The sequence below is a fragment of the Amblyomma mixtum genome, chromosome 6 (assembly GCF_055824585.1).
Source record: "Amblyomma mixtum isolate Tamu chromosome 6, ASM5582458v1, whole genome shotgun sequence".
NCBI lineage: Eukaryota > Metazoa > Arthropoda > Arachnida > Ixodida > Ixodidae > Amblyomma > Amblyomma mixtum.
In genome coordinates, this window is record NC_143017.1 from 114870824 (window position 1) to 114887776 (window position 16953).

Below are 16953 nucleotides of genomic sequence, written 5' to 3' on the forward strand. Positions count from 1 at the left end.
AAGTAGCCCAATTTGGCTATTAATAGCCAAATCTGGCAACCCTGGAGCTGGGTTGGGCTATTTTAGTATGCTGGCCATAAAAAAAGATATTCACGCGGCCTCCAAACAAAATCCTGAGAACCAGGACAAAACCATTCACTTCGCACGAGCGCACGACAACAACCACTGCAGGCCATCTCTCGACCGCCAGTAGCAAAAAAAATCCGCGTAGCTGAATATGTTCATTGTTTATTCGAAAAAAAAACGGAGTGTAGTGAGATGGTGCGCGATGATGTCGATACTGAAGGCTACGCTTTTTACGCGCAGCAAGACCAGACTTCAGTTTCATGCTCTCGCACCGACTGTGTACGTACAATTCCGGCCTTAGTATCACGGGGTGCGTTTTGATCATCCAACTCTTCTCACGCCTTACCTAGCGAAAATTAGGAGGTACGTGCCGATAGTGCTCTCACGCATGAACCCAGGAAATTACAACATTCTGTCTACGAAACGCTTGAAAAAATTCTAGGCCTGAAGCGCGTGCCGTAATATTTTGGCCGCACCTGTTGTAGTGCTGACGGGTCACGGGCATCAGTGGGATGTGATCTGCTAAACATAAAAAATTCTCGACTCCTAACAGGACAGCGCAAAAAACGGCCCGGAACTCAGCAGCAACACAGAAGACAAGACGGGCACTGACTACAAACTTTTTATTCTGAAGCGACTCAGCACGTTATAGGCCATAACACAGCCCACATGTCAATCACGCAGGCTGCACTTTTATGAATCAAGTATGAACCAACTAGCCCAAACACAAATTTTAATCAAGATTCTCACAAAATCTTTTGATGTTCAGCCCCATGCCCTATTTGATGGTATCCTCGAAAAGGCTACAATCCTTTGACCAGGATATATGGGCTTGCACAAGCGAGTGACAGCATTGAAATCGTAAGCAGTGGAACCAGCGGCACGCAGAATAACAAAAAAGAGAATTATTTGCTTTCGTGCGTGCGTGTGCGAAAAAAATTTATTCGCAGACAACAATTACGGGACAAAAGGAAGCATATAGCGCAAGTAGAACAGTTAATAGCGCAAAAAGCCAAGTACAGAGCAAATTAGATTTCTCTGAAATCTTAATTAGCTAACGCCATTAATGACGTAGGTAGGGTCCGAGGAATCTTCTATGCAGTCCGACGAACTCGCCGGAATTAATGAAACATTGATTTCTGTTACTGCGCCGGAAATGCCTTAAAGAAGAGAACTTCCTTCAAAACAAGAACGGCGAAAGGCTGACGGGCTGTTTCTCTAATAGTTTCGGAACTAGAATCACTACAGAGGACCATCGCGTCCGCAATGCGTGCCATTGCATTTGTTGTGAGAGAATTTAACAAGAGAAAAAGAGACTTCTAGCCTCGCCAAAAACAGAGAGGCACTTGCCGTTGGCAGTGTATCAGGTTTAAGGTAAGGTACGGTTAAAGCTGAAAGGAATAGGACCTCAACCCTATAATGGCGAACACGTTCCATGAGGGCGCTACCTCAAGGACAGATGAAATCGGCAATAAGCTGGAACACTAACAACAGAGGAGATAAGCCTGCTCTCTCATCCAACTAGAAAGGGACGCGCGCATCGGCAGACACAGCTTTCCTAATAGCGACTTCGATGCGCGCGCACCGATCTACGGAGGTGCCACTAAACGACGGGATATTCTTCGTACCACCATGCCAACGTCTTCAGAGGTTTCCGGCCTTGGGAAGTTTTGTCTCCGTACGGTAGTGGTGAATCTTTCACTATGGGCTCTGTTCGCAACCGCCGCTGCTGCAAGCGATGCCCCAGTTATAAAAATTGATTCCGGACTTCTTACTGGCCAGGGTATGCAAGTCAGCGGCAAGAAGTTGTACGCCTACCTCGGAATACCGTACGCCCAGCCCCCTATTGGCGACCTGCGCTTTCGAAAGCCCGTGCCAGTCTCCCCCTGGGAAGGAGTCTACAATGCATCGAGTAAGCCAAAGCCGTGTCGCCAGCTTCCGGTTCCTCTGGTTGGGGGTCTGACACTCAACTACTCTAAATCGTCGGAGGACTGTCTGCAGATCAACGTTTGGTTGCCCTCCTCGGCGTGTCTAGACACACGGAGCTGTGGAGGAAAGCTACCCGTAATCGTCTTTATTCACGGCGGCGGTTTCCAGTGGGGAGATTCTGCCCTTTTTCTCCATGATCCGGCGAATTTCGTCGCCCTGTCTGGCGTTGTGTTCGTCACTTTCAACTATCGCGTGGGCCTTCACGGCTTCTTGTCACTCGAAGTTCCGGAGCTGCCAGGCAACGTCGGTCTCTGGGATCAAAATCTAGCTCTGAAATGGGTTCGCAAGAACATCGCTTCCTTCGGCGGGGACCCGGATGACGTCACGATCGATGGCCAGAGCGCTGGTGCCATCTCAGTCGCACTGCATACCGTCGCCCCGCATAGCAAAGGGCTGTTCAAGAGGGCAATAATGCAAAGCGGAGCTCCACTAAGCCTCGCCACAAGTGACTTCTTCCACGGAAAAGGAAAATTCATCAACGTCGCCGCGACACTTGGCTGCTATGACCCTAAGACGACGCTCGACGAGCAGCTCATACAAGCCCTTAGATGCCTTAGGAAGATGGAACCCGCTGAAATGATCCAGAAGCTCGAGAAACTCGACTTCGTGCAGCACGCATTTGCGCCAGTAGATAACGACGAATTCCTGCCTTTCTCTGTTTCTTCTCATGAACCCTGGAGCAAGCTTAACGTCAAAGAAGTGGCTTTGGGAAACACGGAGAACGAGGCTGCTATTTTCTTCTATTTTGCAACTTCGTTGTATCCCATGGTGGTCGAAGCCCTTGTGCCGCAGTACAGGACAGCTGCCACGATCGTGATAACCCAATCATTTGGCGCTGCCATGTCCCAAGCACGCCGCATCGTCAGCGCTTACTTCGGCGACGGCGACGACGACCTCACCTTTGAACAACTCCGGGACATTGCAGGGGAGATGATTGGCGACGCGATCTTCTACTGTCCTACGCTGCTCTTTGCGGACAGTGCCTCTGATAGCGGTGTCAAGACTTACAGATACGAGTTCGCCTACAAGCCATCTCACAGTTTCTATCCCAAATGGATGGGCGTAGCTCACGGCGAAGATATTATGTACACGCTCGGATCCCTCCCCTTCATCAAGGACAAAAGTCGCTACACAGAACCTTTCGGAATATATGGCAAGAAGTTCCTGGCAACTCAGGACTACACCCGAGAGGAAGAACAGTTCATGAAGGAACTGGTCGAGGCTTTCAATTCTTTCGCTCGAACAGGGTAAGAAATGTCGTTGGGCGTCAAAAATGCTACGGCTAATTTTTTTTTTCCAACCCAAGGCATGGCTTTGCGGAAGCAATATTCTTTTGCTGCCTTTCCAGGACGGTGGTGCGGCTAATAACTACGGAATTCTTTACGCCTGCGGTAAAATTTAGTCGGATGAAAGCCATCTACCATCAGACAGACAAAATTTTAGACGTGTAAGCTTCCAACATGTAGTGCCTTCTGATTTAGCTTTCGAATGTGCTGTTGCAATTAAGCCTGATATATTAAGTTGTGCAACTGCTCGGAATGTTACTTGCTTCGCTTAGTATACCATCATGCATGATATAATGCTCCTAAGCACGGACCATTTGTAAACGATATAATACCGCGAGGCGCAATTAAGATCATATAGGGAGCCCCTCTAACCATCGGAATTTTTTTCTGTAAACTACGTGCTTAATTTTTTTCCACGCCGCATGTAGTAATTCGGAGCACAATTTTTCGGGACCGACTCAAAGTAGCAACTTATAATTATTTGAGAACAGCAAGTGATCTTAGGCTCAGTAAATTTTATTTGGAAACTCTACAAAGACGCAATAAAGGGTACTGAATTAGGATGGAGTGGTTTGAAGCACTTAAAAGTAACATGCAGATAGAATATGCAAGCCTTTAAAAAAAACGAAGCGGCACAAAATGATTCAAGAGCATTATTGGACTGGAAATTTAAATGTCAACTTATACCAATGTTTGACAGCTAAAATAAGAGCCAAGAATTCAGGTATTTTGTTTTCTGAAAGGAGTTTTAATACATGAACTGCATCGGCAATTCGTACTTCACACTTTACTCCCGCTTATGTGAGAGCACATTTGTATTTAGAACAGAAAGAAGAACCCAAAAATACATACGCCAGAGAACATACCGCGGCGAACTCAACAAAGGAATAATCTGAGCCTCACGGTAGTAAATACAACTATGTTCACACATTCTGCCAGACTTATGCGGAAAACACGGCGGTGGTTGGAAAATTCTTACGCGTTACTTAGTGTGAACTCGGACTTGTACTGGTGGGCATTTTTGCGCCTGTACCACAGATATTAATCCGGCTAGATGCTATTATAAACCTTGAAATTTTTGCCAGCTACGACGTTGTTTGCTGAACTGCAGTTTTTTAATGCTTTGGCTCGCATGCTAGTGTGCAAAACGTGCATGTATTTTGACACAGTGGCGGAAAGCTTACGCAAGGCTTACATGACGGTATTCAAAATGTAGGAGCTTTTAGTGAAAGGAGTTGTATTGGCTGTGGTATATGCGGATATATTTTCATGAAACGCAGTGACGTTTCACTGTTCTAAAGTTAAAAGCTACTGCGCCAAAACTGCTTTCGTATGAGTCTCTAAAAACTATACTTTATGTATTCCAGCACAATAGGCTGCAAAATGATGTGGATTCTACTTTTTCGTTTGGTTTTGGACGCGAATAGTTGCTTCCATTATAAATTTTCTCTTTACAGCCTGTAAGTATTAAATATAGGAAAATTCACCATTTCGTGAGCTACGGCAACGTCCTCGGAAACCTCCATTCTCACTCAACGCGAAAAAAGATTTGCTGGTCACAGTCATGTACATCGTTACTAAGATTCAATATATCTTACGGTGCCTTGAACTTCTCTCGCTAGGAAATATGGCTTACAATCATCTTGCCACTGCTGCACATACTTTCAACGATACATCGGCAGGTACAAGGCGAAATTTGAGAAGTGTGGCTATATTATTTTCTTTCGGTAATTTGTGGCATTTGAAACACTGTTCAGCCAACTCATTCTATTGGTTACATTTTAAGAGAAGTTTCAGCAGAGATGTTTTTGCGCGGCCGTTTTCTTCTGAGAAATTGGCTTGTGCCCTTGTGTGTGCCACCGACAGACGCTCTGGCAAGCATCCAAAATCCTTCGACGCGCCATCATTTGCACTTCCTTGTGAGGCCGCGTTGGGTGCCCTCAAAGCAACTAACTTCCTGCTCTTTCGAAAAAAAAAACACTTTAGCCATATTTCTATTCTTAGCTTATTACTTACCGTTGGCACGCCTAGAGAAATAGCATACATGTTTGCATAGCACACCCCAGGGTATGGTCCAATTTCTGTTCCTTAAACAAACACTGCAGGAAGCCAGTGATTCCTCACCCGAACGTGGAGTGGCCCGAGTACACGACGCAGACCCGCCGAGTGCTGGTGTTGAAGCCCAACAACTACAGCGTCGTTCAAGACACCAAGCGTGAGCGCTGCGACCTCTGGAAGCCGCTACTTTACAAAAGGTAAGTAAGGAACTCCATGACGTTGGAAACGCCCAAGTGTCTAGGAATAACTCCTTTTTGCAGTTTCTCCTCATTGACTGCATGTTTTGATTCCAGTGTCCTTGAAGGCTACGTTAATAGAGGTCTGAAAGTCGAATTTTTGAGAAATGAGAGGCGCTCCTTTCATTACAAACGTGTTCAAAGAGAGACATTCCGTGAAGTTTTCAAGAAGGTTCTTACCGACCAAAATTGTTTGGAGACGTGATTTAAACGAATAAAGACGTCATTTTTTTTCCTAAAATAAAAGCAATTCTCAGATAGCCTGGCGACCGCCGAAGTGCGCACGAGGCACAAAAGAGATTATGTTCACGAAGTAGCTGCTTAATTAATCGCTGCACAACATTGCAAAAAATTGGTTTCCGAAAGAAAAACATGTTTGTCATCGACTGTGAGTGCTATCAATCAGGTGACAGAGAAATGCGCCGAACATAACCAGCCCCTATATACAGCTTTCATTGATTACGAGAAAGCATTCGACTCAGTGGAAACCTCAGCAGTGATGCAGGCATTGGGGAATCAGGGTTAACAAGATTGTTACGTGAAAATATTGGAAGATATCTGCAATGATTGCACAGCTAGCATAGTTATCCATAAAGTCAGCAATAAAATTCCAATAAGGAAAGGGGTCCGGCAGGGAGACACGATCTCGCCTATGCTATTCACGGCCTGTTTACAGGAGGTATTCGGAGGTCTGAAATGGGAACAGTTGGGGATAAGAGTTAATGGAGAATACCTAAGTAAGCTGCGCATCGCTGATGACATTGCCTTGCCAAGTCACTCAGGACATGAACTGCAAAGCATGATCAATGAATTAGACAGGCAGAGCAGAACGGTAGGGCTAAAAATTAACATGCAAAAAACCAAAGTAATATTCAACAGTCTAGCAAGAGAACAGCAGTTCGCAATTGATGGCGCGGTGCTGGAAGCGGTAAGAGAATATGACTATTTAGGGCAGGTAGTGACAGCTGATCCGGATCATCAGAGGGAAATAACTAGAAGAATAAGAATGGGGTGGAGAGCAAATGGCAGGTTGCCTGAGATCATGAATGGCAATTTACCAATATCGCTCAAGAGAAAAGTATACAACGGCTGTATCTTACCGGTGCTCACCCATGGGGCAGAAACGTGGAGCTAACAAAGAGGGTTTAGCTTAAGTTAAGGACAACTTAGCGAGCTATGGAAAGAAAAATGATAGGTGTAACGTTAAGAGATCGGAAGCGGGCGGAGTGGGTGAGAGAATAAACGCAGGTTAATGACATCCTAGTTGAAATCAAGAGGAAGAAGTGGGCTTGGGCAGGGCATGTAATGCGAAGGCAAGATAACCGCTGGTTCATAAGGGTAACGGAGTGGATTCCAAGAGAAGGCAAGCGTAGCAGGGGGCGGCAGAAAGTTAGGGGGGGCAGATAAGTTAAGAAATTTGCTGGAATACGGTGGCCGTAACTGGCGAAGGACAGGGTTAATCGGAGAGACATGGGAGAGGCCTTTGCCCTGCAGTGGTCGTAGTCAGGCTGATGATGATGATGATGCAAAAAGCTGCGTTACAAATTTGCGTATTGTCCAGCTGCCACTACTGGGGGTCCTAAATACTAATGTTGAGCTCCGTAATGTTAAGCATAAGCCCGCAAGCTGATTCTCTCAAACGGATATCCAGTTTTCATTTTAAGGTGAAAGCCTTTAATGGCTCGTACTCGTGGCCATGAGTACGTCCGTCCGTCGGCCCGTTACATCTAAGTTGAAAGTAACAGCGAGTGACGAACCAGTCATTAACCAGTAATCAACTAATCGACCATGACTCAGTCATGAATAGTTAGTCATTAACCAGTCATGAGTAGCAGCAGCCAAAATCGCTTGGAAAGGCTTTAGCCTGGAGCACTTTAGGTCGTAAAGGTGCCCCTTGATTTTTTTTTTATTCGATTACATTTCACTACTCCCTACAGCGCGCATACCTCCTTGCTACCTGGTCAATGTAACTTTTATCCTCGACATTGTCGGATTGTCGCAGAATGACCAGATAAGTTTATTTGTCGTTTTCTACGAACTTATTTGGCTAAAGTTCTGCAGTCTTTCTGGCCAAACGTCGCATTTTGTGGGTTTTGTAATACCATGCGTTTTTGTGCCACACTGCGATTCAGGAAAGTTTATGGGTTTATGATGTCCCAAAGCGACTTAGGCTGTGAGAGACGCCGTAGTAAGGGGCTCAGGAAATTTCGACCACCTGGGGTTCTTTAGCGTGCACTGACACCGCACAGTACACGGGCCCCTAGCATTTCGCCTCCATCGAAATGCGACTGCCACGGCCAGGATCTCACCCGCGTCTTTCATAGCCTTAGTAGCTTTGGGACGTTAAACGCCGTAAACCATCTTTCGGGTCAGCAGGCAAATGCTATAACCACTGAGCCATCGCGGCGGCGGGATTCAAGAAAGCGCCTGCACATAAATCCTCAATTAGTTCACAGACTTGGGGTGTTCCCGGACTTGTGTCCGGGGGTATTCGAAAATACAGAACAGTAATGCACCGGACGAGTATTAGCGCGCTCTAGGCTTGCAGCGAAAAAAAATGACGTTTGACAAAGACAGAAATGCTGTCTTGTGGTTGGGAGTTTATTGAGAATAAGTGAGAATTTGCATACTCAAATCTCATTGGTGCTTAGTGAGCATAAAAACTTTTTGGCAGCTTATTTTGACACACAGTACAATTTCAATCTGCTCTCGGGATGAACGCGAAAGAAATCCATACATATATAGTAAGAAAAACCTCACCTTTCGGGCACTGTGAGGAACCAGCCTGAAAATAATTGGCGTAGTCAGCACTTCTGTGTGCAGATCACGCTTCAGCAGCGTAAATTCCAGGACGCTTGCCCCGCAATGAGTGACGACTATATTTTATTGCTGATCCGGTACCCCTCAAACTGTCAACGCCGATATCACGTCACGCGCAGATAAGTGGGCTTACTGCATAGTAGATCAGGCTTCATTTCTTTCATTTGCGTGCCAAGTTTTTCGCTGGCAGAAGGGTTTCTTGTGTGGCTGGCTTGCAAATTCTTTTGGGCTTCCCAGCTTACAAGGTCATGAGGCATCGTAAAGACATGGCGTGAATGATGAAAGATGTAAATAACAGTCTACACCATTCTATCACGCAGCCCAGAACCTGCTACTAGAGATTTGTAAATGTGGAGGTAATTAAAATAAGAAGAACAAAATTTTCTTCAGACGAAAAATCTGTTCAGACTCTTTGGGCAAATTCCTGCCTAGCCGTAAACAGGGGTGACAGAAGAAGGACGGCCGTTCGTCCTCCATTCATTTTTACGGCCTTTGGCTGAGCTATACACGAGCACATTTTTAGCGGACGTAAAGTCTGTTGACATTAATTTTTCTCAATCCTTCCACATAAATTTCAGCGACAATATCTAAGAGAGCCGACAGGTGATGAAAATAATAGTTATTTGGCGTTTTCTGCCTCTTGCAGTGATTTCTCCAAGGGAACAAGAACTACTACGACGGCTAAGCCGACAAAGCCGGGCTCAGACTTCACAGCCAAGAAGAAAGCACTGCATCTGGAGAAAGGCCACTCCGGGGCCTCGTCGTCAGAAAGTATCCGCCTGTTTGGAATCCTTGTGCTTGCAGCTTGTGCAGTGAGGTGTTTGAATGCAAGAATATTTTGCACGTGAAAGCTCTACTGAATGTGGCGCTGAAGGACTCTGTTTTTTCGAGTAGATTTGAGAAAACTGTGTAGGCCACTTTCGTAGCAATGCAGCTGCGATCAAGGGGAGGTTAATAGGTATCACGTCCTTGGAGAAATACAAAAGCTGAGCATTAGATATCTAGGTGGCTTTCCTCGCTGCCCTGAGTGTGCCAATAGCTAGCTGCCTTACGACGGCAGACTTAGGTAAGAGGTGTAATAAACAAAGTTGAGCTACGTAACAAAAAGATAATCCACGAAATTTGATGTCGAGATAATCGTATGAGGCCAGCTAGAACAAAAGTTGTACGTTGCATCATTGCCAACTGCGCAGGTTGTTATGATTGTCTTATTGGTATCCGCCCCACATGCAGCGCGTGGAATGCATACATGCATGAGAACGCCATATTATGGCTTGAAAGCATTCCTCAGCCATGTGATTGGTTTCTCCTGACGGTTCAACCCGTTCCGAGCTTCAAGGATAATAATGCAGTATGTGTTTCGTAAGGTTGACGTGAAGTGGTTTATGGTTTATGGTTTATGGGGTTTAACGTCCCAAAGCGACTAAGGCTATGAGAGACGCCGTAGTGGAGGGCTCCAGAAATTTCGACCACCTGGGGTTCTTTAACGTGCACTGACATCGCACAGTACACGGGCCTCTAGAATTTCTCCTCCAAAGAAATTCCAGCCGCCGCGGCCGGGATCGAACCCACGTCTTTCGGGTCAGTAGCCGAGCACCATAGCCACTGAGCCACCGCGGCGGCGTTGACGTGAAGTCGATGGCGTGCATTTTACTTCCGTATGATGTACGTTGCAGTCCAAGTCTACTAAAAAGTTTTAAAGCTACCAATCAGAAGACAGACGCCCGAACTCAAACACTGACATTAAGCTTTAATGACAAGATTGTTTAAACTACTTGAGAAGGCAACGGCGACTTGCTGTGATGCTGTAGTGCGTTTATAATGACAGCTGCAAGTTGTTTCAGAGAACGTAAGCACTGCACGGGCTCGTGAGTACTGAAAGCCTGGGGCTGTACGTGCGAATTTTTTAGCCACCAAACCCCCCTTTCCGAGTTTGGTCGCCTCCACCATTTTTTTTTCCGCGCTAGGTTGAGCTTAGGCCTTTAAACTGACGGTCCCTAGTGGGGCTCGACCTTGCGTATACCTTATAATGACCTTTGCTGCCGCCAAATCATATACAAACGAAATAAAAGTCCAAACAAAGCAGCAAACTCGAAGCGCATTTGTTTACTTTTTTACCTTCAGAATCACTCAGTGTATTATCAGAATGTTTATGTATTATGAGAACACTCCTCTCTGTCTGTAAGGTGCCTGCTTTTCTTCAAGTCCATTTTTTCAACATCGTCTTTTTTTTTTTTTATGTTGCTGTATGACAAGGGCGCCGTATGACGCCAGAAGAGCGCGACATCACTCTATAGCCTACTCCTGTCATACCTTCTTCCTCCGATTTCTTCCTCGCCCTCTGTTCGCTATCGTCATAATTCCTACTTAGGTTGGGCTCCCTGTTCGCTCTGCCGTTACAACGCCGACAGCTGGGACGCCGACGCCGATGCGCAACCAGGAACGGGTACTCAAGAGCTGCGTCCCAAAATAAAAAGGAGGATAGAAAATCTATGGTTTCGTTTTTATTCCTTAGTGGGGATCCGCCGGCCAGGCAGCTGGCTTGACAATAGGCACCGTGCGGCGCACTACGCGTGTCCACAGTGGACGCTGCTGTGAGTGTCACCAGGGGCAGTTTTGCGTCCCGTTGACAGTCTCGTGGTGAGAATTTTTACGGTGTGGACGCATGTCTTGCAGCTCTCAGGACTGCACGTGGCGACCGGAACCAGACGGATTGTCGACTGCAATAGTGACATGACAGCGTCAGATGGATGAGTTCTTTCCTTTAGTATTTACAGTCAGATGTACTAGGCTAGGTGCAGGTCATGGACATAATTTAGTTTATTGTTCTAGCGATCAGGTTATTCGAACCAGAAGATAGAACTTCCCAAGCTCATTCACGTGCTGGTTATTTTATAAAGTTCGCCATTCCTTTTCTATGTGATCTACATTTTCGGTAGGCAGAATTTATCTGAACACGTATTTGCACAGCCCGTTTGAGCCTGTACATATTCAGAACATTTTCTGGAAGCGATAATCGAGTAGTGATAAGATGGCAAACTAAAACCAGGTGAGATTTAGAGACTGTGAACGATCGGCAACCTTGGACTAAGCGCGCCGTTTAATCCGCTGTAGGAGGTGGAAACAGCAGATTTTACGTGCAGGGACTGCGCGTTGAACGCTCGTATGGACAACGCAGCACCCAGAAAACGTCGCACTAGTGTCACGTGTGGATGCCCTAGAAATATAGCTATAGGTTGAAAAGGCAGACGGTGGGAAACATCAGGAACATGTTGCTCGATGAGCGGAAAAAAAACGAGTAAGCGATTTAGCGTGGCTAGGGGCTGAATAGCGTGCAGTAGCACTAGTTACGGTGTGCAAAGGTCCTTACGTGCTGTGAATGCAAAAGCATCCTTTGACCTGTCGGTCTTTTCAATAAATGCCTTAACCATAAGGACCTCTCACCTAACGGCATTTGACCTAAAAACCTTTACCATAAAGTCCTTATCCTTAAGGAAGAAGTATTAGCAGAAATACAACAAGAAGGAGAACTCTTTAACCACGCACTCGATTTAAAGGGTGCATTTGACGTCTCGCATGAGCCAATCCTCCAAGAACTCAAGAATTTTGACTGCGTGGTGCGAACCTTTACTTATGCGAAGGCATTTCTATTGGAAAGCACCGCTACAGTTGGAATTGTCGAGACCCGCTTTGATAAGTTTTGCATATCGAACAAAGGTACTCTGCAAGAGGCCGTTATATCTCCGGTCCTCTTTAACACTGCAATGTTAAGTCTTGCCCAAGACCTTCAAAAGACTACCAAACAGTGGCTACACTTTGTATGCAGATTACATCGCTATTTGGACAACTGAAGACTCGTGAACTCAAAAGGAACAATCCCTTCAAGCGGCCGCAGCAAGGAGTGGACTCCACTGCACACCCGAAAAATCCGAAGTTATGAGAGTTTGTGGCAGTAGCTACAAGTCACCTCGCCCTATTAATTTCATTACTGAAGGTCAGAAAAAGACGGAATAAGACAAAGTTTGGGTGCTAGGGCTATGCATACAGACCATTATGGGTTCTTCGCATACAACTCAAGCCCTAAAATAAACTATACCCAGATCACTAGCATGATCCGGTATGCCACATGACTCAATTAAGGCATGAGGAAAGAGATGAAGAGATTGGCACAAGCTTTAACTATTTGCAAATTCGCGTGCGGTCGCCCGTACACCGCACCGTGAATAGAAGCGAAGAAGCCCAAATTCACAATATCATCAGAGGTACCCACGAAACGGTGGTAGGCCTCCCTACCACTACTTCAATCGAGCAGCTAGACGCCCTGGATGTTTACAGCACCTATCAAGAAATCAGAGGTGCGATCCTCGTCTCTCAGAACACAAGGCTCCAATCCACGGCAGCAGACAAAGCCATCCATCAAAGAACTAGCACCCCATAGGATTGGAAAGTTTTAGAAGCCAGACATTACCGTTCAACATTAGGGACCGTTTAATGGTTCCACCAATACCTAAACACATGCACAATGAACTGCTCGAGGGAAAGAGCAAGACTATGCCACATACTTGGATGTTGTGGCATATATTTATGAGGGCGTATTCGTGATAGCAGCGGTAGACCACGACCGCGATACAAGCCACAAGTAACAGCGTCCATTAGAGCAGAAAGGCCTGCACAGATGCAGCCATAGCTGTGGCATTTGCGGTTAGACACCAAACAGACTCGGTAAAACGGCACACGTTATCATAGGCTTGAGTCCTGAAAAGAGCAGAATAGCTCGCTGCTACCCCTTTACATCGCCGAATTGCATGGATACCGGGTCATGCCAGGTTAAAGGGCGACGAGGCGGCTCATAAGCTAGCTGGAGCGCTAATTAGACAAGCGGGTCCTACGCATCCTCATCTCACACCTATTCCGTTCACATATAGCGAACGACTAGAAACACTAAGTATTAACCGTAGGAAATAGCTTCCACAGGAAAAAAGTAAAAATAAGTACCGCAGATGGTCTAGCCTGGCGCCAGATACAGACAAATTCATTTTGAAACCGAAATAAACCCCGTAAGATGTTTCATGGTTTCGTAGGGTTTAACGCCCCAAGGCGACTCAGCTATGATGGAAGCCGTAGTGAAGGCCTCCGGAAATTTCGACCACCTGGGGTTCTCTAAAGTACACTGATATCGCACAGCAGCAAAATGTATCCTACTCAATACTCTGACACCCGCCCCTGGTGTGACGCAAGTCCCACACTTTTCCACGTTTCGTTGGGGTGTGCGGACAAGCTTGAACGTTTGAGGGCACATACGTATTACGAGCAGTGGAGGGCTCAAAAGACCAGCGTATCATTGAAAGATCGGCCAGGCTCATGAAGCAGCTCGGGCCGCCGGAATTCTGGAATGAGGACGCCATCCATCTGATCGTCAAGCAACTCGCAGCACTAGTTCCTCAATAATATTTATTCTCTCTCTTCCTCTCTGCCGCAAAAACTTGTAATGCTTGTTTTGCAATGCTCAAATCCGCCTGCATGAGGGTTCATCATTTTTATACGCGAGATGCGACCAGGTATATCTCGAATGGTCGCAGTCACACGCAACTCCATGTATATAGCTCGGGAGTGCTGCAGTTTCGTTTGGTGCTTTATCTCGAAGGAATCTTTGTCAGGTATAAATTGACCGCGGTCGAAACGCTTTACTTGTGTTACTGAGTCGGCGAAGAGTACTTTCTCCAAAACAACAACGGTCTAATGCTGTCGGGTTTCCTCTGTCAGAGATACGTATCTAGAATCATGACAGCGAAATAGACCGCTCGCATTGCGCGTCACTACGTGGGTTTGTGGCAGAATCGATAAAAAGAACAAGGAAAAAGAAACAAGTAGCTCCTCCAAAAACAGTCGCAAGCTTCTTGGCAATGTATCAGGTTCAAGATACGTTCCGGGAAAAGGTGCAAGCGACTGCACCTGAGCCTTGTTAAAGCAGACGCGTTCTTTCCGACCAATGCCTCAAGGGCAGATCGAATGGCCAATGAGCCGGCACACCTCAAAGCAAACATAAGCAGTTCTCTCATCCACGTAAAAAGGGACGCTCGCCTCGACAGTCACAGCTTTTCTCATAGTGATCTTCGGCTGATGGAACGGCACAGCAGGCAGATCTTCTGAGCACTATGTCAAAGTCTTCAACGGTTTCCCGCCTTGACAACTGTTGTGTCTCTGCGTTACTGGTCAACCTTTCACTATGGGGTCTGCTAGCAACCAGCGCTGCTACAACAGATGCACCTGTCGTAAGAATTCACTCCGGACTTCTGACTGGCCAACGGATGCAAGTCAGCGGCAAGGAACTGTACGCCTACCTCGGAATACCGTACGCCCAGCCCCCTATTGGCGACCTGCGCTTTCGAAAGCCCGTGCCAGTGTCCCCTTGGGAAGGAGTCTACAATGCATCGAGTAAGCCAAAGCCGTGTCGTCAGCTTCCAGTTCCTCTGGTCGCCAGTCTGTCGCTCAACTACTCTGGATCGTCGGAGGACTGCCTGCAGATCAACGTTTGGTTGCCCTCCTCGGCGTGTCTAGAAACAGGGAGCTGTGGAGGAAAGCTACCGGTAATCGTCTTTATTCACGGCGGCGGTTTCCAGTGGGGAGATTCCGCCCTTTTTCTCCATGATCCGGCGAATTTCGTCGCCCTGTCTGGCGTTGTGTTCGTCACTTTCAACTATCGCGTAGGTCTTCACGGTTTTTTGTCCCTCGAAATTCCGGAGTTGCCAGGAAACGTCGGTCTCTGGGATCAAAATCTAGCCCTGAAATGGGTTCGCAAGAACATCGCTTCCTTCGGCGGGGACCCGGATGACGTCACGATCGACGGCCAGAGCGCTGGAGCAATCTCGGTCGCACTGCATACCGTGAGCCCCCACAGTAAGGGGTTGTTCAAAAGGGCCATAATGCAAAGCGGAGCACCCCTCAGCCTCGCCACTAGTGACTACTTCAAAGGTAAGGGAAGGTTTATCAGCGTAGCCGGGACACTCGGCTGCTACGAGGCTAAGAAGACGCTCGACGAGCAGCTCACAGAAGCTCTTAGATGCCTACGGAATCTAGAACCAGCTGACATGATCAAAAAGCTCGAGAAACTCGACTTTGTGCAGCAAGCTTTCTCGCCTGTAGACAACGACGAATTCCTACCTTTCTCCGTTTCTTCTCCTGAGCCCTGGAGCAAACTTAACGTCAACGAAGTTATTTTGGGAACCACGGAAAACGAGGCTGGTATTTTCTTCCATTTCGCTACTATGTCGTTTCCTAAGATTATCGATGTGCTCTTGACGCAGTACAGGACTGTTTCCACGGTCACGATAACTCAGGCGTTTGGCGCTCCCTTGTTCCAAGCACGCCGCATCGTAAGCTCTTACTTCGGTGACGGTGACGATGAACTCACCTATGAACAACTTCGAGACATCGTGGGGCAGATGATTGGCGACGCGCTCTTCTACTGCCCTGCACTGCTGTTCGCGGACAGTGCCTCTCAGAGCAGGGTCAAGACGTACAGATACGAGTTCGCCTACAAGCCATCTCACAGTTTCTATCCCAAATGGATGGGCGTAGCTCACGGCGAAGACGTCCTGTACACGCTCGGCTCCCTCCCGTTCATCAAGGACAAAAGCCGTTATACAGATCCCTTTGGAAGAATGGGCAAGAAATTCCTGGCGACTCAGGACTACACCAGCGAAGAAGAACAGTTCATGAAGGATCTCGTCGCTGCTTTCAATGCTTTCGCTCGAACAGGGTAAGAAAATTCGTAGGGCTCGAAGAGTGCACTGGGTGTACATTTTCACGCCGTACTCATGGCCTTGCTGGAGCAAAGTTCATGTTTCTTCCTTTTGATGACGATGGAGCAGGAAATGACCACCAAATTGGTCACGGCTGGCCTATAATGTAGCCTGAATTAGTATAGACTTTAGTAGATATACAAAACATGCCAAGCGGCAAACTTAGAGGTCGTAAAGCATTCAAACTTTCATCTAGAATTTGTTGCTACAATAGAGCCAATATAAATATTGCCTTTACTGCTGGCTATGATATATCTCACAACGTGTCCACTATCATCCTTGGTATATTACTCTGTGGGAACGGACGAATTGCAAAGAGCATATCACCTCTAGAGGAACCTAATTTAATTTGTCTCGGTGCGCACTTTTCACTATCGAAATTTTTTCTTCGGTAAACCACGTGCTGGTTTTTTCCTGCTAAGTAGTCATTAGAAGAAGAATTGTTCACTGCGTATTCAATGCCACCACTTCTCATTACAGTAGAACAAGTTTTATCAAGCTGAAATTTTTAGTTACAATTCCTTCAAGACGCACTACAGGGTGCTGAATGAAGTTCGAACATGAAGGAAAAATTATGCCTTCAGAAGATAATGTTATGCTAGCAAAAGATTTCAATTCATTATTACACTTAAAAAATGATTACAAGTTGTAACAAAAATAATTTAGTATATACCTTTAACTTTAAAACATGAAGTT

The 16953-nt window shown here is 46.5% G+C and overlaps 2 protein-coding genes across 3 annotated transcripts in view; both read left to right on the plus strand.

The window, feature by feature from the left end:
- The window catches only part of LOC149340113 (acetylcholinesterase-1-like), an 18350-nt gene continuing 1397 nt past the window's right edge, over positions 1-16953 (plus strand). The window contains exons 1-3 of the mRNA XM_089548869.1: positions 1-3302; positions 5447-5596; positions 9102-9226. Of these exons, the coding sequence (XP_089404995.1) occupies positions 1699-3302; positions 5447-5596; positions 9102-9226 (1879 nt within the window). The 5' untranslated portion in view covers positions 1-1698. The remainder of the gene's footprint in view (positions 3303-5446; positions 5597-9101; positions 9227-16953) is intronic.
- Positions 9258-16953, plus strand: part of LOC149340114 (acetylcholinesterase-like) — an 18126-nt gene continuing 10430 nt past the window's right edge. For both annotated transcript variants that reach the window (XR_016283581.1, XM_089548864.1), the window contains exon 1: positions 9258-16214. Coding sequence is in view for 1 of the 2 variants with exons in the window: in XM_089548864.1 (XP_089404990.1) it covers positions 14611-16214 (1604 nt within the window). In the remaining variant the exon portion in view is untranslated. The remainder of the gene's footprint in view (positions 16215-16953) is intronic.